The 24,482-nt window shown below is 40.0% G+C and overlaps 3 protein-coding genes and 1 long non-coding RNA gene across 7 annotated transcripts in view; 1 reads left to right on the forward strand and 3 right to left on the reverse strand.

Annotated features, from left to right (window-relative positions):
- agps (alkylglycerone phosphate synthase) overlaps positions 1 to 3,868 on the reverse strand; it is a 29,829-nt gene extending 25,961 nt beyond the window's left edge. Inside the window, exons 1-2 of the mRNA XM_023284301.3 lie at positions 3,587 to 3,868; positions 116 to 205 (exon numbers count right to left, since the gene is read on the reverse strand). Of these exons, the coding sequence (XP_023140069.2) occupies positions 116 to 205; positions 3,587 to 3,774 (278 nt within the window). The 5' untranslated portion in view covers positions 3,775 to 3,868. The remainder of the gene's footprint in view (positions 1 to 115; positions 206 to 3,586) is intronic.
- Positions 3,869 to 6,127: 2,259 nt separating this feature from the next.
- LOC129350070 (uncharacterized) lies at positions 6,128 to 7,752 on the reverse strand. Its single transcript, XR_008603291.1, has 2 exons — positions 7,192 to 7,752; positions 6,128 to 6,402 (listed from the first exon to the last, which is right to left on the reverse strand). It is a non-coding gene; the product is annotated as an uncharacterized LOC129350070 (long non-coding RNA).
- A 2,179-nt stretch (positions 7,753 to 9,931) lies between these two features.
- hnrnpa3 (heterogeneous nuclear ribonucleoprotein A3) lies at positions 9,932 to 23,827 on the reverse strand. Of its 4 annotated transcripts, none has more exons than XR_008603247.1 (12): positions 23,672 to 23,827; positions 22,800 to 22,922; positions 22,550 to 22,696; positions 22,254 to 22,464; positions 22,079 to 22,168; positions 21,901 to 21,972; positions 20,687 to 20,734; positions 20,401 to 20,538; positions 20,159 to 20,275; positions 19,986 to 20,056; positions 18,485 to 18,554; positions 9,932 to 16,773 (listed from the first exon to the last, which is right to left on the reverse strand). XR_008603247.1 is itself a non-coding variant. In XM_035954652.2 (11 exons), the coding sequence occupies exons 1-10, from the start codon at positions 23,771 to 23,773 to the stop codon at positions 20,001 to 20,003; spliced, it is 1,104 nt and encodes a 367-aa protein (XP_035810545.1). In that variant the 5' UTR covers positions 23,774 to 23,827; the 3' UTR covers positions 17,274 to 18,554; positions 19,986 to 20,000. The 4 variants fall into 4 exon arrangements, 2 of the variants coding, with proteins under 2 accessions (XP_035810545.1, XP_023140062.1); XR_004848500.2 differs by lacking the exon at positions 9,932 to 16,773 and adding an exon at positions 16,833 to 17,153; XM_035954652.2 differs by lacking the exon at positions 9,932 to 16,773 and having other exon boundaries at positions 17,274 to 18,554.
- Positions 9,964 to 16,413, forward strand: nfe2l2a (nfe2 like bZIP transcription factor 2a). The gene is made up of 5 exons (XM_023284312.3): positions 9,964 to 10,104; positions 12,894 to 13,160; positions 13,435 to 13,527; positions 13,622 to 13,807; positions 14,947 to 16,413. The coding sequence occupies exons 1-5, from the start codon at positions 10,066 to 10,068 to the stop codon at positions 16,204 to 16,206; spliced, it is 1,845 nt and encodes a 614-aa protein (XP_023140080.2). The 5' UTR covers positions 9,964 to 10,065; the 3' UTR covers positions 16,207 to 16,413.
- Positions 23,828 to 24,482: the final 655 nt, after the last annotated feature.

Below are 24,482 nucleotides of genomic sequence, written 5' to 3' on the forward strand. Positions count from 1 at the left end.
TAGCACAGTGACTAAAACAAGATGAGAAGCAGTGAATGAACCCTGGTACTAATTGCTTTCTCTAAATCATCCGAATATGCAGCACCTAAGAAAGATGTGTGGCATTACACTTTACCTTCGGCCAGTAAATTCTGCTTGGCCTTTTTTATTGAAGAAGAATCTTGAATCGCTGTAGCCCCAGCCGTTCCATTTCATGATCTCCTGCCTGTGGAAAAAAAATAAATATGGGCACAGGTTAGGATAGCAATGCACATGTCTTCATCTATTTAGACATGATGTGAAGCACCATCACCAGAGGAAGTTACAAAGAAATGTGAGAGGATTATTCCTGGGTGTGGTGGTAATTTGCTACCACAACTCCTTTGGGCTTACGCTGGCACGGCATAAGCAATTTCCCAAAGATTTAAAAAAAGAAAGGTCTTTTTTTATAATTTGAAACCTTGTGCAGATATTTGAATACCCACAGATATAGTATATCACTAAGAATTCTCATAATTTTAGCCACATATTCATAGCCTCTTTATTTGCCATATGTGGTTCTAATAGGTGAAAGATGTAAAGTATGGGAGGCTGCAGACAGACACACCTACAATACTCCCTGGTTGCCTACCACAATAAAATGCTTTGCACTCACACTGCTTATATGGAAATGCAGAAGTGACTTATTCAAACAACATATTCATCAACAGAAGAAGCTAGCAGACACTCCCTGAGCTGTTAGCCATTTTCATTCAAATACGACAAACTATTTTACATTAATGACACCTATCGGGCATTCTTATCCCCAGCTAGTTTGAATACTGCTCAGTTGTTATCACAAGGTCCCAGTGTGTGTGTGTGTGTGTGTGTGTGTGTGTGTGTGTGTGTGCTGAATACAGAAGGTTAACTTAGACATCCATTTAAATGGCACATAAACACCGACCAACTGATTTAGAAAGAAGATGTGGAATTCATAATGCAAATTCTCTGCTACTCTATTACTGTACGTTACTTTAATATTACCATCAGTTTCACAAGCAAAGATGATGCTTCATTGTCTACATTGTCTGCTGCACTTGACTCGATGCACAAATGCAGCGATACAACCACTCAGAGATCAACTATAACTCATGAGTCACTTGGGCTGGCATGCTAGCACAGTAAAGTAAAAGCCATTATTAAGATTAATGGCAGCCAAAATGGATTTTCCTATAAATTACGAGTGCATGCAGAAAAAAGAGTGACACACTGAGTCACTTTGATGAAGCCTTACCCCGACGGATAGGCTGTAATCGCTGCTGAACATACCGAGAAAGAACTGTATCAATAAATGGAGCACAGGTTTGGTAAGGCCAGTGTGAGTACAGATAACCAACATTCCTACTAAAGTCACCAACAAAGAATTTCAGGCCATTATCAAAGACTGTGTTTAAAGGCAAAACAGTAGGTTTTGATAAAGTTCTTTTGATAAGCAGAGCTCTTTCCTGCCTCTGTGGATCTCAGCTCAGACTCTGCACATTCAACATCTGTTGCTTGTCTGTCCGTCCTGGAATTAGGATCAATCTTCTGTCTCTCTTCCTGATGTTTTCCTTTTTTCCCCCTTAAGATTTTCTTTTTGATAGTTTCTTCCTGAGCAAGAATCTGTTCTGAGAATAGAGGATGCCATATGTTGCACAGATAGTGAGAAAAATCAGCAACTTATCATTTTGAAGGACATAAAAAAAATGTTGTGATGTCATTTAATTGAATGTTTAAAGAATGTGAACAAACTGAATTTTTCAAAAATTCAAAGCTTCCTCAAAAAATATATATTTGTCTATATAAGGTGTGCTGCAATTTTCAGACATTGCGCATTCAAACTTCTTCAGCATGTTTTTAGACAATAATGATGTTTGTTTGGACAGAAACAAAATATACCAGTTGTGGATAATGTCAGAGGAATACAGGGTGAGATGAGGTTACACACATATTATGCCTTAGTGTGCTGTAATTGAATTCAAAAGAACCTCAAACCACATCCTGAAAGATAAAACAAACACCTTTATAATACATCTTGAGCACTAAATGACTGCTACATTGCAGGTTTGCTCGATTACGACACTGAGCTTTTGCTAGATGCGCCTAATAAACTGGTTGTTAAGTGTATGGTCTTCAGTGGAGGCTGCTTTTAATCAACATGAAAATATAAGTGGATAAGTCTTCAACACTGCATCAGTGGTGTTTGCAATAGCTGGGAAGTACTTTGAGCGAAAAACTGCTAAGACTGGAGACCACACACAACCAGCAAATCAGGATTTTTGCTTGAGAGCACCTCACTAGCCATGCAAGAAAGGTGCTTCAAAGAATGTCAGCAAAACTGCAGAAAAGCTGTACGGAGGAAGTCTGTTTGGCAGCTATCCAAACAAAAGCGTGACAATGTGTTATTTTGTTATTACGCCATGGTAGTCGGTTAGGTAAAATGAAACAAAAAGCAGAAGCAGAGATCTTATCTGACCCAGAGCACTGTTTACATTTCATCACATTGACAGACTTATCCTGTACTGTTAGATTAACATTATCTGTTGCTTTATAAGTTTGTCCTACAATGCTGCCCTGTTTAATTGTTATTACACTAAATTGTAGTGATTGTAATGGACAAACTTGTTGTTTAACTATCCACAATCCTGTTGTGCATATTCTGTACTATCAACTATCAAACAGACAAGGCTGCAAGACATAATATTTTGCCACATTGTCAGTGTCATATTGTCCAGAACAAGACGTGATGCACTTTGCAAGGCTAAATGAACCAAACTTTGGAGTTTCTGCCGTTATCTCAGACTGACACTAGATGTCAGTATAGTGTGGTAGCACTTCTTCAAGACGAACCAGCTGCCAATAGGTTGAAAGTCAGACCACCACTTGTCCTGACCAATCAGATCAACAGAGGAGACAGAAGTTTCACTGTCTGCTAACACTGTTGTAACATGCTTTCCTCCTAAGATGTGTTTCTTATTTAACCCCACATCTCAGTAACTCCCCTCACTATAACCTGTTAGCATGTCTAAACAAACAGTACCGGTCGAATAAATCACATAGCCTATGTATTTTTACTGAATGACAAAGAGGCTGAATTCAAATATAACGTTACAGTAAGTGCTACAGTAGCCACAAATTGACTTAACATGTTGCCACTTCGATTCATACAGTTTGCTATCCGAAGCTTTACAAATTGACAGAAAAACAACCGTGTCAACACTCGTGTTAAGCTTTTCACACTCTCACAGATACTGAAAATGTGTCCCGTGACAAATGAGACGATATATTTTAAGCTACGGCTGACCAACTTTTGAGAAAGTCGACCACACCAACTCCTGAACCCAACCGCACCCACTCCGTAGGAAATGAATGGCTACTCTGTCGCGTAGAAACGTTAGCTAGCAAGCTAACTAAACATCCACTCCAGCGACATCTGCCTGCGTTATTTACGTTTGGAGGGGAGAAGAAAGCCAGTTTGTCATTGCATGTCGCTCTTTGTTAGCCGGTAACCCACTGATGTTTGACTTAATAACTCGCTAAAGCCACAGAGGATAGACCCCTCGTCCACCGCTCCATCACAGCCTTGTACCTCCTCCTCGGCACAGTCTTCTCCTCGCCGGGGACATCTGCCTGGCTCCCATGGGCTTTGCACTCCGCGGCGACGATGGCCGAGCTACCGTCCGCTGGTCTCTGTAGATGCCCGGCAATTCTGCTCAGTCTCTGCCGTGCAATCCGCTGCCTGTCGGAGCTGCCGCCGCCGCTGCTGTTGGACGCCATGCCGCTTCCGTGTTTGTAAAGGGAGGGAGCGGATCCATGAGCCGCTGTCAGGGGTCAGCAGGGAAAGTGTGCTGCGTTCACGGGCCCGCAGGAAAAATCACGCTCCGTCCGCATGAATTACACAGAAAGGGCAAAACCGGTGATTATGAGAAAGGGGGGGGTTTCTGTTTCCGGGTTTGGAGAGAAGGAGCAACGAGAACACTGGAACATAATTATAAGAAAGTGGGGTAAAACGTGGTAACACACCCCTCTGCTATAATTCCCCTCCTGCCCACTAAATATCGTAAATTTATGTCTTTTCTCGGATGATAGTGGCCTAGCTAAGCATAAATAGCATTGAAATCACTATACTGGTCTGAGGAAATAAAAAGAAGCGGTTGTGAGGTATGTTGGGGAGATATTTTCACAAACCGAATTAAGCCTTTGTGCCATTTTAATGAATAAACGTATACAATTTTCCCCCAGAGTTTACACCACAGTCATGCGGAGGCTTATCCATTAATTAGCCCAAAAATAACTTTTTTTGTAACATGGCAGTGTCAAAGTAAGACTTTTGACATGGACATAGAGTATTTTACTGTATGTTTACTGTAATCTCGTTAATGTTACATTTGTGATAACCTGTGTACTCCATCACCTAATAAAATGACACAATAGCTACTAACAATGTTAAGCTAATAGCATTATGCTATATTAGCTTGCTTGCATTAGCTAGCTAGCTTTCATTCTTATTTAAGTATCAGTTATATTAAAGTTAAACGTTTATACTAATTCTATTAATACTAAACTAGTCAGACGTTTTTTTTTAAAAATAGTTAAGTTATCTAATTTATGCTGAAGCCAAAGTAAGGGTAACATTATGTTTAAAAAAAAAAAAACAATACACTTAATAAGCATAAGTAACAAGTTATGTAAATTAAAATGACTCCAGAGATAAGATCCATTCTTGGGCATCATCCTCAGGTTGTGGGGGGATTCATTTTATAATACCATTTTATTGTAGTCTGTTATAATTTCTCTAATTTTGTTAACCTACAGGAAAAAAAATCCTAGAGGAAACACTGACGTATTTTAAAAGAAAATAGACAATGTTTTTAAGAGAGGATGTCTTAACCTGATTTCCCCTAGCATATCATAAATATTAGAAATCGTTGCTTTCTGGTATGTTAAGCAGCTATTAGGCATTGAATCTAATTATAAACTAAATAAATTGATTGCCAAACAGGTTGTAGCTTCAAATGTGAGCGTTTTCTGCTTTCCCCTGTCTTAGATGACAGTAGATTGAATATATTTGGATTTTGGAGTGTATAGTTTTGACAAAATAAGCCCTGGAAATTGTAGGTTCTGAGAAAAAAATCAGCAGATTAATCAGGAACAAAAAAGCAACCCTTAGCTGCAACCTAAATAGTTAAATGAATCTGAGTTTGTGTGTATGCTTTTAGGTCGGGACACATATGACTGCATTGCACTCTTGGCTGTAATTATAGTCGGGTTTGATAGTAAAGTGTTCATGGTTTCTATTTTATTGATCTCATTCTCTTTGTTCAACCTTTTAACCAAGCAATTGCTCATAGTTACACAACTGATGCTTTTTATATGTTCTGGAAAAAATAACCTTACAGGAGGCACGTGAATGCACCCTTTACCGCATTTCCCAGCATGCCTTGCAATATAGGACTGGTTGCATATGCTCAGTGACTGTTGAGGCTGGAATTTACAATCAGTTTGCATGGTTGTTAGGGGACAACAAAAGAAATTCAACCCTTTTGGTTTTACTGCGTGGAATATTTAACAGTTTAACAAGTTTCCCAAGTGAAAAGTACGCATGGGCAACATTAGCCAATGGAAATTAACACCAATCTTCACTTGGCTTTGAATAATGCAGGGAAGTGGAAAGTGGACAAACAGTGGAAACATGCAAGTGATCAAACATATGAGCTAAAAATCAAACAGTGAAATTATCTTTGCTGTTTTAAATTATTGTATTATAATAATTCTGGTAAGCTAAATCTACATTATTAACTGAGGCTAATGTTTTTTTAATAGTATTGTGCAGAATAACTCGAGATTTATCCGTCCTTATTACTGCAGCATTGTTACAAAGTCAGTAATCCTCATGTTTAGGCCTTTTAATGTGATTATAAACGTGAAACTGTGTGACAGCACTGTTTACCTTTCTGCTTCACCTCCATTCAGTCACCTGACCAGCGTAACTAGTGTTTCCATATGGTACACAGCGCTGCTATTTCAGTAATGATTTAACACAAAGTTGCAGTGCATAAATAAATGAATGAACAAATACAAATCAATCATGTTAAAATTGTCAACAAAAAATATGACAGAGACTGTGAGAAATGCTTAAAATACAGAGAAGCTTTATTTGAGAAAACAGTCATTTGTCTGCAGACACATCACATCATGCTATAAAGTAAAAAGTCCAGATGTTTGAGGATTTATTTCCAACAGGTTAAAGTTTTAACTCCCAAAACAAAGTTCTGTAATGCACTGACTGCAGGCAATCAGAGTCTAAGTGTATCACAGAACTTTATTTGGAAAGCCACAGTGCCACCTCATAGGTTTGTCCTTGTGTGGAACCTTATCCTCCTCATGACTGGGTGCTCCTTTAACCTGCAGCCAAGCACAAAAAGCAAGGGAAAACAGGACAGCCATGTTGTATTATCTTCTTTTTTTTCTTACAGAACTGACTTCAATGCAAAATCTAGAAATATCACAGAGAAAATAGCTTGCGAAGACGAGAAAGCAGGATGTAGCTAAGACCTGAACGCTTTAGGGCCTACAGAAAGCCTTGCTGTGTGGTGGATCCTCCCTAGAGTCACACAGGTAAAGCAGGCCAGGTGGAGTCTTTTTACACATTGTGAGCTCTATAGAAATGATTGAATGGCTAAATATTTTTTAGGCATGTGCAATAGTTGATCCTGTAGTACACCCTCCCCCCTAAAATGATCCTGAAGTGTATTTACTTACCGCTTCAAGCTTCACCATCTGTTTGATTGCAAAGTTAACCTTTCTCTATATTGGCAGACATATTTGAAACTGTTATCTTCCTTTTAGGATTATTTCACTCCTCTACCAGGGTGTCATTAACCGCTACCTGTTGAGCTTTTACAACTTTCTAGATTGAACAAGCCCGGGAGAATGAGTTATTCACTAAACTATGTAGGCAGATATGGCAGCAATGAGGAAAGTGCAGGAGGCCAGCTGAGCTCCAGGATATTAGGCTCTATCAGTTTGAAGGTAGTTAGGAGACTTCATCAGCAATAAACTGACAGCAACTTCACAAGTGCAAAAATAATGGAACAAAACAAGTGCAGTCACGTCTCAACCATCATCTTGACAATGATTTGCTTAACAAGTGGTATAACAAAGATGAAGAAAGTTCTGCAAGTCATACTGTACCTGATATAGGTAGACGCAAGGGACCAGCTGCAATCCAACACGAGGGGCAAACGGTCTGGATCATAAAATGCAAAAGCAGAAAGCGAGTTGAGGACATTGCAGGCCACGGCTGGATTCACAGTGCAAACGTCTGTTTTCTCTGCGGTTGATGTCCGTCTGCGGACTTGCAGCGCTCTAATCGTAAGGTGGCCACCGCCGCTTTTACCTTTTCTTCCCCCAGCGCCGTGCAGTTCACTATATGCAGCTGGAAGAATGTCGACGTGGAGCTGCCAAACGTGAACGCGTGCTCATGAGCGCGCACGAGAGGGGGGGGGAAAATAGGCTTTTTTAGTGTAATTTCACGCAGTGGCACAGTGAGCTGCACTTCAGTGTGAGCCTCTTCACAGATAGGTGCTACAGCCACGACTAAGTCCGTCTTATTACCCTGACATATTTCAAAAGCCACTTAATTACATCTCGATCCGACTTCTTACTTACGCTGAGGTGTCAGAATGGCTCAAATTTAATTACCTGTGAGGGTTTTTCGCTTTATATTGCTCTTGGTAACTTTCTTGAGTAATCTTGGATCTACTATAGCGAGGTCATTTATAACTTACAATAAAGGCACAGTCTGCTAACATCTCTCCTTTGGCCGCTAGTGTTGAAAGAAATATTATTTCAATGAGTAAAAGTTGAAAGAATTAGACTTAAATTCAAATTTCATTAAATTACGTGGCACTATCAACAAAATACTTGCATCAAAAGTAGTCCCAGTGGAAAATAATCTAATTTAGAGCATTATCCTATGTTATATTTCTGAACTATCAATAGATAGATGAATGTTTAAGCAGTACTTTAATGCTATAGTTCATCAGTGTGGAACCACATTTCACTGTTGGGTAGAACAGTGCCTGTAGTGGAAAAAGTGTCCAGACATTATACATCAATAAAAGTCATAATGGAACAATTTATTTATTACTGTAAGTCTTACAAACAAAACCATACTTGAGTAAAAGTCGCATCATCAAAAAGTAACAAAAGTAACAAAAGTAAAAGTACTTATTATGCCCCAAAGGGAATTCAAATACTTCATTTTTCCAGTATTACTGACTACACACTGTTGGGTAGTTAAATCTTTAACTGTGTTTATTAACACTATTTTAGTACCTTAAATCACGTGTTGTATGCAAAAACATCAAATTAGTAACTGTAAATGTTAGTTGAATGCAGTAGAGTTAATAATGTATTTTCCTTTTAAAGAAGTATAAAGTAGCAACAAATGCAACTGAGTTGAACAATGACCTCAAAATGATACTTAGTGAGCGGCTTGAACAATGAACATAGTAACATTTTAACACTCTACAGCATTGCATCATATTTTGTAAATGTCTGCTTTATCTGTAAAATTTTAACCTGCAAAGTAACTTAGGTTGATCAGTATCAAGTAAATGATGTACTACTACAGTATTTCCTTTGAAAATGTAGTAGCATAGAAAGCACCATCAAACAGAAACACCTCAGAATTATACTTTTAGCGTGAGACTTCAGAAATCGTGCAGATTTTGGGCTAATTCTAAAATGCAAAGGTAAATATTGTTGTCACTGTCATATTCCCTACTTAGAAGTAACTTTATGTATGAGGCTCATTCATTAATGTATTGTAATTATTTCACAATTTCAGCATTATAACAGCTCTTTATTGTCAGCATCTGAAATAAAATCAACATTAAATAACCAAAGCTGGATAGGCTCTAACACCCATCACATCCCTCTACAGGATAAAATAGTTATAGTACATGGACAGATAAAATAAACATAACTCATGCATCAAATCTAGTGGTGGTAACTAAATACAAATACAGTTTTGAGGTGCTTCGTTTGACAGCCTTTACTTGCATGCTTCCAGTTTGTCTTATTTTGCAGCTGTATAATAAAGTAAAAAGGACTGTTGTACTTTAATTTACATTTGTGTAACACTTCCAAGAACTTGTTGCTGTATCTGTTCGGGTTTTCAACACAAACCTTATGATGAACTAATAAAACATGATATGTTATTCTAGATTATGCCAGGAATAGCTAAAATTAGCTCCAGTTAAACCATATAAAGTACCCTTGACATGTCAGGACATCGGTAACAGTGATTCCAAATATATAACAGTATACACTGACAATGGTCAGTCTGTATATGCAGTGATTACTGTTACTACAGGTACTTAAAGAGCATTGTGTAGCTGATACCGAGGTGACATTTCAAGTCCAACCTTGAATGCAGGACTTTTATTTGCATTCCAGTCAAAGTGTTTTTCTCCGAACAGTTTTGTGATGGTCTCCCACTGCCAATGTGTGACTTAAAGGGACATTAGGGCCCCAGGGCCTCCAGCTCCACACTGACCACCAGCAGGGGGCGCTATGCACCAAACAAACTCACGATGACGGACTTAAAATATAAACAGAAACTTAGGTTTTAGTTGTGCTTTTATTTTTTGTAAGAGCTGGCTGATGAGAGGCTAGAAATGACTAATGTAAAAAATACCGACGGTAACTTAATTATTTAACGACTTTTTCAACTTTTTAAAGCACAGAAACGCGTTGCGTAATATTTTTCCTCTGGTGTAACATTGCACTATCTGCCGAGCCACACCGCCCCCATGCGCATGCGTACGCGGCGCTTATCTCCAGCCTCATGGCCGCCGTGAGGGGGACGATCCCGTGGGCAGGGCCAGCACCGCCGTGATACTCATTAGATTTGGAGGAAGCAATATTTCCCTGAGCTCAGCTGCCGCGAAGGACTATATTGGCTTCGGACCGCTCGCCATTTTCATCAGCCATTCGAGGAATAACACAAACATTTATCAGTGATAAGACGTCTTTTTTGTACCGGCGGGACAGCTCTCCATGATGATGGAAATGGAGGTGATGCGTTCCAGTCAACAGGTAATTAGAGTATTTCTTTTTTTAAAAGTATTCCGTCAGACAGACAGACTGGCTGACATGGGTTGTCAACTTCCCTTTTTGTATGGAGGCAGAGTTCAGATAAACTTTTTCGTGTTACCCCAAACTAAATGACTCGTTTGTTGTGACAGTCAACTTATGGCGTAGTTAATGAGTTGTAGCTCCGACATAATACAGCGTTAAAATATTAAGGTTACCCTCTGTTCTGCAAGTCATCCACTTGTGACGTTTCTCCTCGACAGGAGAAAAAAAACAGGATGATAATAGTGATGTAGTCGATTTTCAGAATAAAATTGCCTTATTTGTTTCATCCCCACAAGTTTAGTAAACAACAACAAAAAAAAACCCCTCTTGAGCTGTTTCTCGTAACTGTGTCCCTCCTCCTCCCCCTTCCTCCAAGCATGTGATCCCATATCTGATACAGTCGAGCCTCTGACCACTGTGATAATTTTGTTTTTCAGCGGATATTGTCATGTAAAGGAACCAATGAAATGCAGCCTCGGCTTGTGTTCCCACATATGTTTATATACAGTGAATGAAATGACGAACTGAGCTTTTAATGTGAGGTGGCCTTACATCTTTAGTGCCGGATTAAGCCTGTCACAAGAGAGGGTCAGTGGTAGTACAAAGTTGACTGATGAGGGCCCAGAGTGCTGTTTTGGAACATGCGCAGCTGTGTTTCATCATCCTTGGTCAAGGGTGGATGTCCACTGAATTGTGAGGCCTCTTGTGTTTAGCTGTAGAGAGGTAAATGAACAACCCACGCTAATAGCATACACACACTTTGTGGCCACAGGATCCATTAGCTATTAGTTTGGCTTGTGGTGAAAAATATATCTGTGTGTTTGAACATGTATTTTTCTTGCTGAGCACATTTTGGCTCCATTTTAAACGGAAATCTGTCTGGTATCGTTGAGCATTGTCTGGTAGAGATGTCTGGGAAATCTAAGTAGTTTTCTGAGCCAGTTTCCTTGTTCTTGTGCCAGTCCGTGTCTTGTGACAGCTGTGTTTCGAATCGCATACGTGATCTCATCCGCATTTACACCAACAATTTTTTATTAATACAGAGTATATGCAGGTTATTTGTTGAGTTACTTTGATTCTGTGGCATTTTATAACAGCTTTTCCTATCTGTGACACTGAGAGTGGTGACTGAGCTTCCATTGTGTGGACAACAGACCTTTTTTTTGGCACAAATGATTGGTTTTTTTTTGTTTGAAGAGACTCGTATGACTTGTCCCACAAGCTTATAGGTGTGACAAGAGTGTGTTTTTTTTAGTTTGGAAAACATCAGTGACCTCAAGTAGTGTGTTCAGATGTCCCACACAGGCATTTTAGGGACTTCCTCATTCCTGCAGAAGCTGTAATTTTTGGTTGTGTGCGCACCTCTCAGTCGGTGAGTCTGATTTATAGTAGGCAACCTTAGTAATGTGTAATCCTTTAGCGGTCATGCTGATGATGCAACACAGAGGCAAAGAGGGTTAGTGGGTTTTTATTTTGAAATGCCACAATTGTATTAAAAAAAAACCTTGTCAACAATCTCCTAGAATATTTCTAGGTGATTGTATGCTATTTAGTTAATAAAAGTTTTATGACGCACCTTTTTTTATCTACAGAGAAAACATTGAAACACTTTCAAATCCTCTTTATTGTGCATTGTTCTGCTTTGTACTTCATTCTCTCTTAGTTCCCTCTTGGCTTCCTCCAGGCTGTGTCTTTTCTGGCCATATAAGTGAAGATTATAAAGCCTAGCTCACAAGTTATGTTTATACCTGAATCTGAGGAAGAAACAAGTCACATGCTCAGATGTTTTCCTATGAACCACCATTTTGGCTTTATGCAACATCCGAGGGCCTTGTGAAACGGTTTCCTTCTGTAAATAAATTCTGGTAAAAGAGACATGAAGATAGCAGCATGATTTATGTTTAGACATTCTTGTTTGAAAAGGCAAATAACATTTGGCCTATGAACGGAAATTTACAGGAAACGGTATTGAAATAACCTCATAGTTGTTTGTGAGCTGGGCCAAATGTTCTGAGTCGTCAGCAGCCTAATGTGTAAATACTAAACATAGGACAAGATTATTGAGCAGTATTGTCATTAGATCACCTCTTAAAAGCTGTAGTTATTTACTTGAAGGCAAAACAAGGGCGAAATTAAGGAGATAAGGTTTGTAATTCTACCCAGCAACAGATCTACAGTTATTTTCCCATTTTCTTTTGATTGCATGTTATCACTTTGATATTATTTCTGATATCCTCTCCTTTATGTTATGTAACAGGTACTTGAACCATTATGATTCTGTATTCTTGAAGACAAACTTTACACGCCTTTTATTGATCTGATGTTTAAGTGCTGCAAAATGTAAGTGTGATTTGAGTCAACTAATTGAAAACTACATGATCATTTCAAAGTGGGCAGGGAGTGTTACCTGACTGGAGGTTTGAATGTGACATACAAATTCACACCTCAGTGTAATAGGATGGGTAATGACCACTGAGTATCAGATGAGGATACGTGTCTTCTGCTGGTGTGAGATGGCAACAAGGGAAAAAGAGAAGCGCATTCATTATTCATGCGGCTTCTCCCCCTTGACATTAGTGCCAGTGTTGTTGTCTGTGCACAGATACTGAGGGACGGGGTGTGGCAGGTGCTACTGCCACGCTTCACACCAAGGACTTTCTTCCTTGTTCCATTGCTGATCATATTCTCACTGCAGGACGGCATGGCTGCTCACAACTCTCTAAATGGATCTGCGGTTGTCTTTTCAGGACATGGACATGATCGACATACTCTGGAAGCAGGACATTGATCTCGGCGCCAGGCGTGAGGTGTTTGACTACAACCACCGTCAGAAAGAGCATGAGCTGCAGAGGCAGCGGGAGCTGGAGGAGGAGAAGAGACTGCATTTGCTGCGGGAGCAGGAGAAGGCCCTGCTGGCACAGCTACAGCTAGACGAGGAGACGGGAGAGTACATACCTCGTCCACCAAGCAGCACGCCTCTGCAGTCGGCCGTCACACCTCTAGAGGTTACACAGGTACATACACATGCCATCATTAGTCATGTCAGAGGTGGACCACTCCCACCTCTTTTGATAGGCTCCGGCTGTGTAGTAGCTAGGTAACCACCTCATCCTGTGTAATTACAGAAACACAGGTGGCTCTGTAGTTTTGCATTGGTGTACTCTGCTCCAGAAACTACTCTATAGAGACCTAAGCACTATAAAAATCATGTGCTGTTTTTAAAATTGGTTTGCCACAAAGGATGCTAGGTGATAAATTCAACAGCAAGTACTTCAACTTCTGTTGCAGAATGTGAGCTTCACAGAGGAGAATGGTGATGCAATGTCGTTTGATGAATGTCTGCAGCTACTGGCAGAGACATTTCCTGTAGAGGAAACTGAGGTAAGAATGTTGGCTAAATTATTGCCGCAAATAACAGCCTTTAACTTGACTTTTAGTTGCATAGAACTGTTATGTATGTATTTTTTCCTTACAGAATGCTTCAGTTTGCCTGGACACACCTGCCGTTTCAGTACCCATCAGCAGCAACATGATGATGTCCCCCGAGCAGCCAGCTCTATCGCCAGCCACCCTCTCCCCGGGTCATATGCCATCACCCCACAGGATGTCTCCAGACTTGGAGCAGGCCTGGATGGAGCTTTTGTCCCTCCCTGAGCTGCAGGTACAATACATGGATTCTACCACCTCAATGGCATCACGGTCTGTGTAGTGGAACCAATACCCAAAGAATGTACGAATAGCAGGAACCCGGCATTAGAGGACAAACACTGTTTTGTTTGCCCTATGAGAGCGGAGTCTCATATATGTGAGATGGGTGCACGCATATCATTCAGCAGCGATTAGCCTTCATTGTTGAGACCTTTTAAAGCATTAGAGAGGTGGGTGTTGAAGGTGTGATGCATTTTTTTATAATTAATTGCCACTAGCTTCATCCAGCAGAACCAGAATGCATCTTGTGCAGACAGGGTGCGGCAGGTTTAAAACCTTTTCTTACTGGCAGAAAGGTGAAAATTTGTGCAGTCGTTTTTTCAGTGGGTGCTTTATCAGTTTGGTTTCATTGCACCTCATATTTGCATTAGGTGATGGGTGGAGCAGTGTGCCACTCATTGCCTTAACCTCCCACTATGTCCCCAGACTGGACTCTAATCCTAATCATAAATAGTATTGCATTACTTGATCTGGCAAGCTGCTGATAAGAGTCATAAGTGAAAGTTGTGTCAAATATGGGTTCAGTTCTTGAAAGCTGCTCAACGGAGATAAATGAGTCATTTAATCTTACTACAACAGGAGGCTAGAAGATTTCACTTACTGGATATCTAACTAGCTTTGGAAATCACTAAAGGCTAACGTGTGCTACAACCAGCTCTACCAGCATTTGTTTATGAAAGACCAGTCAAATGGAACAACTACATGACTTAATGGTCCAGGAGTTACTAGCCTCTTTAGTGAAGATTAAGGCTTAAGCACTTATCTTTTCATGCCAAACTTATTTCAACACATTTATCCCAGGTTGCAATGGTATCTGACAATAACGATAATAATCCCACTTTAAAGGAGTGCCATGTGGGTTCATTTAGTAGATTTTATAGGATGGTAATGGTGTATTTTTATATAGTGTCGCAGATTTTGGAAATTACTGGAGGTGTAAATGGGAGCACATACATTCATCTCAGTACATACATCCATTCCCATTCTTGTGTTTTGCACAAAAACAAAACAAGGTTTGATAACTGACCTGCTATTTCCGTGTTGATGATATAAGTTTTAATGGTTCTATATTTTTCTGTTTTTTTTTCCTAGCATTGCTTGAGCATGCAAATGGAGGACACACTGGAGACCACAACTTATCCTCTTCCAAACAGTCCTGAAGTGCAGAATCCAAACTACTCCTTCTACCCCATGACCACTCTCACAGACGGGAATACAAACAGTTTAAATGTTGCTCCTGCAGAGTTTATAAATACATTTGGTGGCTCTGTTCCCAGTATGGCTCCATCAGATGATCTCAGCCAGATGAAAGCAAAAACCCCTCAGTTAAATGCTGACTTCAGTGCAGAACCTTTCTGTGACATATTCTATCCCAACGCAATGATGCAAGAGACTTGTGGTCCGCATAGCATTGAAGGAAATGACAGCACCACCATATCTGATATCTCAGACAAGGCCCCCTACACAACCATGGACCTCTACAGTCTCTCGCCTGGAGATGCATTTGACAGAGGCAAACAGAATTTGGCCACAGATCTGCCAGACTCAGATTCTGGGATCTCTGCACATGCAAGTCCAAATTCTAGCTCACCTGGGAAGTCTCTTTATGGAAGTGGGTCCTTTGGTTCCAGCGATTCAGAGATGGAGGAGATGGACCACAACCCTGGCAGTGTAGAATCTGACTACTCTGAGATGTTTTCATTAAATTTCCACCCTGATGATCTTGAGCAGGCAGGTTCTGTATCTACCCTCGCTGGGCAGCCACATCAGCAGGAAAAGAAACCCAAACACATCAAGGTGGACCCAGCAGAAGAGAGTGGTCACAGCAACACTCCCTTCACCAAAGACAAGCAGAAGAAACGCTCTGATGTGCGTCTCTCCAGAGACGAGCAGAGGGCTAAGGCCCTCAAAATCCCTTTCACCGTTGACATGATTATCAATCTGCCCGTTGATGACTTCACTGAGATGATGTCAAAGCACCAACTGAACGAGGCCCAGCTGGCCCTGGTCCGTGACATACGCCGCCGCGGCAAGAACAAGGTGGCTGCCCAGAACTGCCGCAAACGCAAGATGGAGAACATAGTGGGTCTGGAGGGTGAACTGGACTCACTGAAGGAGGAAAAAGCACGTCTGCAGAGCGAGAAGAGCAAGAACGTCACAGACCTGAAGGAAATGAAGCGGCAGCTCAACAGCTTGTACCTGGAGGTCTTTGGTATGTTGAGAGATGAGAAGGGGAACTCCTACTCCCCGTCGGACTACTCCCTGCAGCAGTCAACGGATGGCAGCATCTTTCTTGTTCCTCGCATTAAAAAGACTTACAACAGCAAAGAAAACCACTTATCTTCTTTGTAATATGGTACTGCATTATCATAGTATACTATGCAATAACTTTGTAGTCACTCAGCTTTAAGCATTAGTAGCCCAGCAGAACTATTGTATAGTTTTTGCTCACATCTCTTGAATGTTGTAATATTTTTGATATTTTTCTTCTTTTGTACTCTGATACCCTCACAGATTCTATAACCAGTAGTTTGTAAATATAAGCATTACTTGTTTGATTGATAAAAAATGTTACTGTATGTGTATATATATTGTATATATCATAGTTCTGTATGCTGATGATTGTTTCAATCATTGTTATTTACTTTATAACTTTCCTTTTATGATTTGCTGCCCAGTTTTTTAAAAAAATCTGACTTTAATGCTTTTAAATAAAGTATTCATATAGCTAGAAGGCCTCCTGTTTTCTGAAAGCAGAGCATTATACAGTGTACTCTGGCCACAGCCCAGAACAGATTGATGCCAGATGGATATATAGTCTAAAGAATAGTTACATAACTTACCACATGTTCAAGTCAGTTCTTGACTTGAAGGCTTGACCGAAGGGCTTACAAAACAGCAAACAAATGGAATCTTGTACTGCAATAAAAGCGGCATCGGTTTAAACCACTTTCACAATCTGCTTGCACTTTATTAGCTTGTTTGTATAGTAACCTAAATCTTTTAATTCCGTAAAAATCCTGGCAAAAGAAATCACACCCACTGCATTCATTATGGCACACAACAAAGAGCACGATTGTTTAGCTACAGTAGAGTATGCACAGTGTAAACCATGCATGAAAAAATCACAATGGTCCAACAGGCAGGCATATTCAAAGGCAAAGGCCTACGCAATCATTATGCCCTCTACACACACTTTTGCACACAGGCAATACCTTTGATCGCCAAGCCCATTTTCTGCATGGCCAAAAAGAAAAAAAAAACAAAACTGGCGAGCAGGGTAACAAACCCAAGGGCATCTGTGAATAAAGTAAATCAAACAATAAAACCCTCTGATAACATTTACACTGTACAATAAGTCAAACATTTACAGCTCGATAAACGACTGTCAAGTTCTCTCCAGAAATAAAACAGTCGCCTCATGGAAAATGTCTTTATTTAAAAACACAAATCACACTACACATCTTGCTTCAAAAACAAAATATTTCATTGGAAGTGGTTGTGTCTTTACCAAGCAGAGGTTTATTCTGTCATCAAGTCTGGTCACTCTACATTCCTCTGCAGAAATACTATCCTTTAACTGATAAGGAAGGAGCAGACAGTTTTTTGTTTTAATGCTTGTTATCCTCAACCTATGTGCAATCTGAAGAGTACAAAACGCATATATTAATTTAATCAAAGATAATAAAATATGATATGTAAATATTAGTATGGATAAATCCAAAAAGTCAAAATTATCCAAACTGTAAATGTATTTTCATTATTCTACAGTCCCTAAATGCTACAGATGCAAAAGCAGGAGCTCTCACTATTAGCAGAACCTTTAAAAACGTCCTGCACTCCCTGATACGCTCAACAGTTCTTACTCTATTGAGGATGTTCCTGGGATTTATACAAAAGACTTGACTCCATTGGAGCTTTGTTGGTTTTGCTGTTTTGAAGCCTGATCATGGAGGTGCCGATTACGAGCCCTTTTACAGCCCAAGTAAGAATCCGCCTTACTTCAGTAAACTCAATAAACAGCCTTTGATCGACGAATGATCAAGATACCTATAGATCAAAGGTCTTATCAATTATTTACCTCATTCCCAAGAGGTATTGGCACTCATGTCATTCTCAGATTTCATTACTCATCAACTATTTTTGATAACTGGTTAATCATTAATTTTTCAACCAAACCCCAAATTTCAGATTTTTGTTCGATATTCCCAAATGTGATGATTTCCACCATATATTAGAGGAAATGTTGTATCTTTAGGTTTTGGTTTACAAAACAAGACATTTGCACCTACTGTTGGCATTTTTCTAACATTTTAAAACCAAACAATGGAAGAGATTTTCTTGGAATGTAAGGTGACCCTGTTTGGCCACGTGGTTTTATCACTTTCTATTTTAATTACCTGGCTGACAATATGCACACTAAATGATTAAAACATTTTCTCAACTCAGGGCATACCAAGCAGTGGGATGAGGTACACAAGCCGATTCTGGCTGAGGTGGAGGAATACTGGATGTCATCTTGCTCGGTTTACCTTAAAAGACCCTTTTTGCTTGCACCTTGTATCATCACAATGTGCAGTTAAGATTACAGTATGAGCAGCCTTGGATAATATTTCAAAAAAAGTCTTACCCATCCAGAACCTTCCATGTTATCAGGTCTTTACAGATTTTCAGCAAGAAGAGAATGCCTCTTTCCACATCTGTAAATCAAGCAAAGTGGTTACTCTTACCTGCTCCATCTTCTCAAGTCAGCTTTTGTGAAATGCTCACTCCCTTTTCTCGTTAATGTCTGTAATCTAGTGTTTGTTTGTTTTTTTGCGGGTACAACTGCGGTATCTCTGCCTCAACAGGATCTCCAGTGTGTCCAGGACCTAGTCTTTCTTCGCTAGCACCAGCTGCTGGAGGGTTTAGCTAGCCTTGAAAGAGAGATAGATGCTCACTACCAGGCACGACACTGCAAGCTTCCTCCATGGGCGTTGTGCTCGATGCTGCCTTCTCCCTTCTCTCTCAAAATGCTGACTGGTCCACTGTGCTGGGGCTGAAGACGTCCTGTCTGACAGTCATCTGCAATCTTCCACACTAGCGATGCTGAGGGCCAAACTGCAGGTGCTTGTGGCTGTTATAATCCTACTCACTCAACACTGGTATAAGTGGTGTATGGGCCCTTGCCTAGGACTACCCACAACTCCCTTTTCATTGACCCTGGTAAAAAGTAAATGCAAACAATATACATATACACACTACATCCTTTGAGAAAATTCTGGACAGGCTGATATGCTACACTTCACAAAGAGCAGGCAACAGTCAGATGAACAACTCATTCAATCTTTTTCTCAACCAATGACGCACTGAACCTCATGGTACTTTACTACACAATTTTATTCGGTCTTTTTCTACTAATCAAAATATTTGAACAATCTAGAATTTGGTTTGCTGGGAACAAGAAGAGTGAGGGATTCCCTTAATTCTAATCCAGACTGCTTATAATTGTTGACACTGGTACTATGAAGGATTTACACACTGTGCTTTACATACAAAATCAAAATACACTTGACACTTGCAATTGAGTAATCATAATAACTTCAGAAAGAAAAAATGCGTAATTCTAGCATGTCTAAGGGCCTGATACAACTATGCTATTTGACAAAAACCAGGTTAAAAGACAAGATTAATTGGCCAGCAGAAAACTAACCCATATAAAAAAGAAAAATAAAGATATTTAGAACTGACTTTCTGATAAAAAAACAATTTACTCTTTACCCCTGATACCATAGGCACAATACACACACTTCAGACGCAAAAAAGGAAAATTGCTCAATAGGGAAACATCTATCACAAGTAGAGAGGGGTTTCATCTGCACTCATGTCTTGTGTATACAGTCCTTCTTCCATAAACTTCTCCGATTAGCTGCAGTAATGTCTGACTTGTGTGTTCCTCTAACGCTTTCAGATGACTGCCTCAAAGTAACCTGCAGCTTTCCTGACAACTCCTTTGCTCACCTCCTCGCCTCTCCTGCTAAGAACTGAAGCCTGTTGAATGGATACAGGATAGAACAAATAGTTATTCTGCACTTTCATGGGCTCACTCTGTACTGTGCTAGGTTGGTGGTGCGAAACTGAGAGCAACTTACCAAAACATGAAATAATTAATATCGCCGTGAGCCGTAGCCACCTCCGCCACCACCACCAGAGCCGTAACCACCTGCGGTTAAGAAATGACCACCACAAAATGGTTTTGTTACTCCACAGGAGAATTTATAATGTTACATGACGTATCATCTTGGAGTTCGAGGGTAAAACTCACCTCCATATGGTCCACCTGAGTTTCTGCCACCAAAGTTGCCTCCCTTCATGGGCCCATAGTTGGACTGCTGTCCACCATAATTTCCAAAGTCATTGTAATTTCCACCACCTCCGTATCCTGAAGATGTAAGTTGATTTTAAGAAGCAGCTTAATTTCAGGTGTCTACTACTGCATGTTTCCAATTTACATTACATCTAGAGCTTAATTTGCAATCAAAATTATTGACGCAATAATAATTTTACCTCCATCATTGCCTCCGTAACCTCCATCACAGTTGCCTCCGAAACCTCCACCCTGGTTTCCGTACCCTGGACCACCACCTCCGTAGCCCCCACGGCCACCTCCATAGCCTGGTCCACCACCATAATTTCCTCCGGGTCCTATAAAAAACAATGCAAATATACAATATAACCTCACTTAATACATAAATAGTGGTTGATCACACAATCACGTTGGTGGTCCCTCTGACTTATGATCCCAAAGTAGTCAGTTTACACTTCTTAAAAGCAACACTGTATGGCAGCTTACCATTGTCAAAATCATCAGCATAACCACCGCGTCCTCCACCATAGCCACCTGAAAAACAGGGACTGTAAGGTAAGTATTGCGCATGTCGCAGCTGAGACAATGTTCAAACTAATGTATGCTCAACCTAAAACATTATTTTGGTTATTTACTTTTGTTCAATATCAAGCTTTTGAAAAACTGCACTTCAAAAAAGTAGACGTTTTAAAATATTTGCCTTTTGTTGAACTTTCAGGAGACAAAAACGGTATTTTGAAAATGCAAAGATACGGCTTTCAACATTTCACAAATATGTATGTATGACAAAAAACAAACATTTCTGTCACCTCCAACTTCGTTAACAATTATTTTGCAAACCAGCACATCTGACCATCTAAGATGTGCCATTATTGATACAACTTTTGAACATTTACAAATTATAAGTCCAGGAAATACCACTATTATCATGTAATCTTTATAGATCTCAATCAACATTGTTTTGACTCCTAACGTCTGCCAACAGAATGCCGAAACTTAACCGCAAACTATTGGCAAAGAGTTGGAGGCAGCAGGGTGTAACTAAACACTGCCATGGCTGAGTTGAGTAACTGGTTTTACCAGACAGCTGTGGTCACGTAACATGTCAGTGAATGAATTATTACTTTTTAAAAAAAAAAAAAAATGTAATAAAGAGACTAAGTTCGAAAGAGACTGTCTCTTCCGAAAAAAGAGACACTTAGTTTGGTGTTTTAGTTTGAATGCAATACTTTAATCTGGAATCTGCTTTATAAACATATAAATGTTAGTTGTTCAGTGACACTGTTATTTTTGCATTTTGGCATTGGATGGATTTTGAGACGAAACCACTGATACCAAAGTAGAAACATCTTTTCTACAATTCAGTTTATATGCAAATATATTATATTTTCATCATGCCCCCATGTATGACAATAAAGCTATTATATTCAAATATCTATAAGTATACATGTATTGTTTTTTAATATATGGATATGTCCTGTCTATGCTATTTACAAATAAATCGCCTGAAATAAAAACCTAAGTCAGTCTGTTTAAGTTTAACTGCTGTGTTTTCACCTCAGATTCAAACACATCAATTTCAGTCAATGATTAACATATGCTTAGAGGGCACTATAATAGTATCACTGTAAAATGTGCCTGCATTGGTGTGGTAAAGGCCAAAGGTGCTTTCTTTTATCTGACGTAAAAATAATACTCACCTCGGCCAAAGTTGCCTCCGCCTCCAAAATTACTACCCCTGCCCATGAAATTTCCTGATCCTCCGCTCCTGCCTGATGTAACAAAAATTATCATTAATATGTCTATAGTATCAGTGAGCAGTTGATAACACACAATAACTGAGTATAATTTTAAACTCCATCTGATGGCAATGCTTACCCCTGTTACTGGATATAGCGCTCATTTCCTGTTTAGACAGAGCTTTCCTGACTTCACAGTTGTGGAAGTTGATTGTGTGGAATTTCTGGGCTGTAAGGAAAAACAATATGCTATCATTTACTGCTCTGTGTTCACTAAGTGTTTACCTAACTCTGAAACGTAAACAGCTGCATACCAACAATTTTGTCAACAGTGTCATGGTCATCAAAGGAGACGAAGCAGAATCCCCTCTTCTTCCCCGTGGAGCGTTCCTCCATGATGTCGATGCATTCAATCTTTCCATATTTCTCAAAATACTCCCGAATATGGTACTCCTCGGTATCCTCCTTGATACCACCAACAAAGATCTTTTTCACCGTCAGATGGGCGCCTGGTTTATTAGAGTCCTAATACAGAATGTGACAATGAGCAAAGACCAAACTATAACACTGGTGTAGTCTCTAATATTTGATCTGGGGTTTATTTCTTTACCTCTCTAGATACGGCCCTTTTGGGCTCAACAACCCGGCCATCTACTTTATGGGGCCTTGCCTTCATGGCATCATCGACTTCCCTTACAGACGAGTATGTTACAAAGCCAAACCCTCTTGATCGCTTGCTGTTGGGATCCCTCATCACCTAGGAACAAGAAGAAGAGTTGAAGTGGTATGTAGGTAGGGTGTGAGATGTTTTTATTTATGTTTGAGATGATATGTCCACAGATTATGACTAAATTACAAACCACACAGTCTGTGAGAGTCCCCCATTGTTCAAAATGGGCCCGTAAACTCTCCTCCGTGGTTTCAAAGCTCAGACCTCCAATAAACAGCTTTCTGAGCTGCTCAGGTTCTTTAGATTCACGATCCTATAAAAAACAAAACAAAACAAAAAAAAAACAAATAATATTCCAACTATTAATAATACTTCAGAAAACCAGCTATACAATCCTGGAGCATGTTATATGACATTACAGTTCCTGCAGTAGACAAACGCTACTACAGAGACATTTGTTACTACATCTCACTGACAGTCATGACACCAGGCGATCATGTTACTACTACTACTGAAGTGACAGACGACGCTAGCAATAAATTACACAGTCGTATAGATGAGTCTGGCAGATAAAGGAATTGCACAGACAAGTTAAATCTTGGTCAATTTTACGAATGAAAATGTCAGAAAACCGCTGGGCCGGAGTAGGTGGAGGCCTGAGCTGCAGAACGCTAGCTTTGGCAGCTAACGTTAGCTTCTTTCACGCAGAGGTTCACCACTTTCCATTACATTAACACAGCAGCTGTGGCGAGTAATTTGTCCCAAACACAGTACAGAGACAGTGTTCGTTTAACAAGGGACCGAAACCTTACACACTGCTCTCCTGCGAAACACCACCGAGTTAGCCTTCAGCGATACAGACCTCCATTAGCTTAGCCGCAGCGCTAGCTAATGAGAGCAGCGATGGACTTTGAGCTCCATCAGAGCTACAGAGGAGCAGCACAGTGCTACACAACAAAATGCACCCTCTCGCCAATGTTGCGTCTATATTAAACATTACACGTAGCTTCCTGCATTTTGCACATAACTATATTTAGTTTGCAAAATTTGACAGCAGCTCACCTCCATTTTGCAGATGTCCACGGGCGCAGAGCTGCTGACGAGGTCACGTGATGACAGAGGTCTGCTGCTGCTGGTTGTCAGTCCATCCTGGAGTAAAACCATCACAAGCTAAACTGCAGCACAGTACATCTGCTGTGGTTCATGCATTTACACAGACATGCAAGAATACATAAAGTTGATTAAAGAAACAAAGAAACGAAGCATATTTTGTCCTCGCCTCGTACAATTTAGACAATGATAATTTGCGCCATCTACAGGTTGAATCGTTTTCATGCAGCCATGAACCGTTCAGGCAGACCTCAGTCCACTATAACTTGGAAACCCAATATGTAATGGACCTACTGTGGTTTGCATGAAGAAAAAATTGAAAATACTTTGCTATAGAAATAAAGAACCCTCATTTTACTAAATCACTGTTTCATACTGTTAGTCTGTAAGATATGTGCCATTTAAAATTGTCATACTTTAGAATAATATTCTCCTGAATGGAATGATTAACCTGTCCCCTGAGCAAAAACCTGCTGTTGGGCCCCTACTAGATCCCAGTCGACTACCCCACACCTGCACAAATTCTGTTAAGTTCACTGCAACCATAGTTCATGTGTTGGTTTATGGTGATTGGAACAAACCCACCTTTATTTAAGAATTTGCATATGTGAGGGCACAAGCAATATGCAAATGCAATACAAATAATACAATATTAATAATGAATCAAACCTTTATGGCTGCATTTTGACACAGGGCATTTATAAAAGACAGCAAGGCCTTGAACTGGTGTTGCAAAGGGGCTGTAGGAGGTATGAAATAGCCT

Source organism: Amphiprion ocellaris, chromosome 11 (assembly GCF_022539595.1).
Source record: "Amphiprion ocellaris isolate individual 3 ecotype Okinawa chromosome 11, ASM2253959v1, whole genome shotgun sequence".
In the NCBI taxonomy this organism is placed as follows: Eukaryota; Metazoa; Chordata; class Actinopteri; family Pomacentridae; genus Amphiprion; species Amphiprion ocellaris.

Excerpts from the sequence above, each read along its gene's own strand:
- nfe2l2a (XM_023284312.3), top strand. The coding sequence starts at position 10,066 with ATGATGATGGAAATGGAGGTGATGCGTTCCAGTCAACAG. Across the intron at positions 13,161-13,434 it reads CACCTCTAGAGGTTACACAG|AATGTGAGCTTCACAGAGGA; the intron begins GTACATACACAT and ends CTTCTGTTGCAG. Across the intron at positions 13,808-14,946 it reads TGTCCCTCCCTGAGCTGCAG|CATTGCTTGAGCATGCAAAT; the intron begins GTACAATACATG and ends TTTTTTTCCTAG.
- hnrnpa3 (XM_035954652.2), bottom strand. The coding sequence starts at position 23,773 with ATGGTTTTACTCCAGGATGGACTGACAACCAGCAGCAGCAGACCTCTG. Across the intron at positions 20,735-21,900 it reads CGGAGGCAACTTTGGCCGAG|GTGGCTATGGTGGAGGACGC; the intron begins GTGAGTATTATT and ends CCTGTTTTTCAG. Across the intron at positions 20,057-20,158 it reads CTCAGGTGGACCATATGGAG|GTGGTTACGGCTCTGGTGGT; the intron begins GTGAGTTTTACC and ends TCTTAACCGCAG.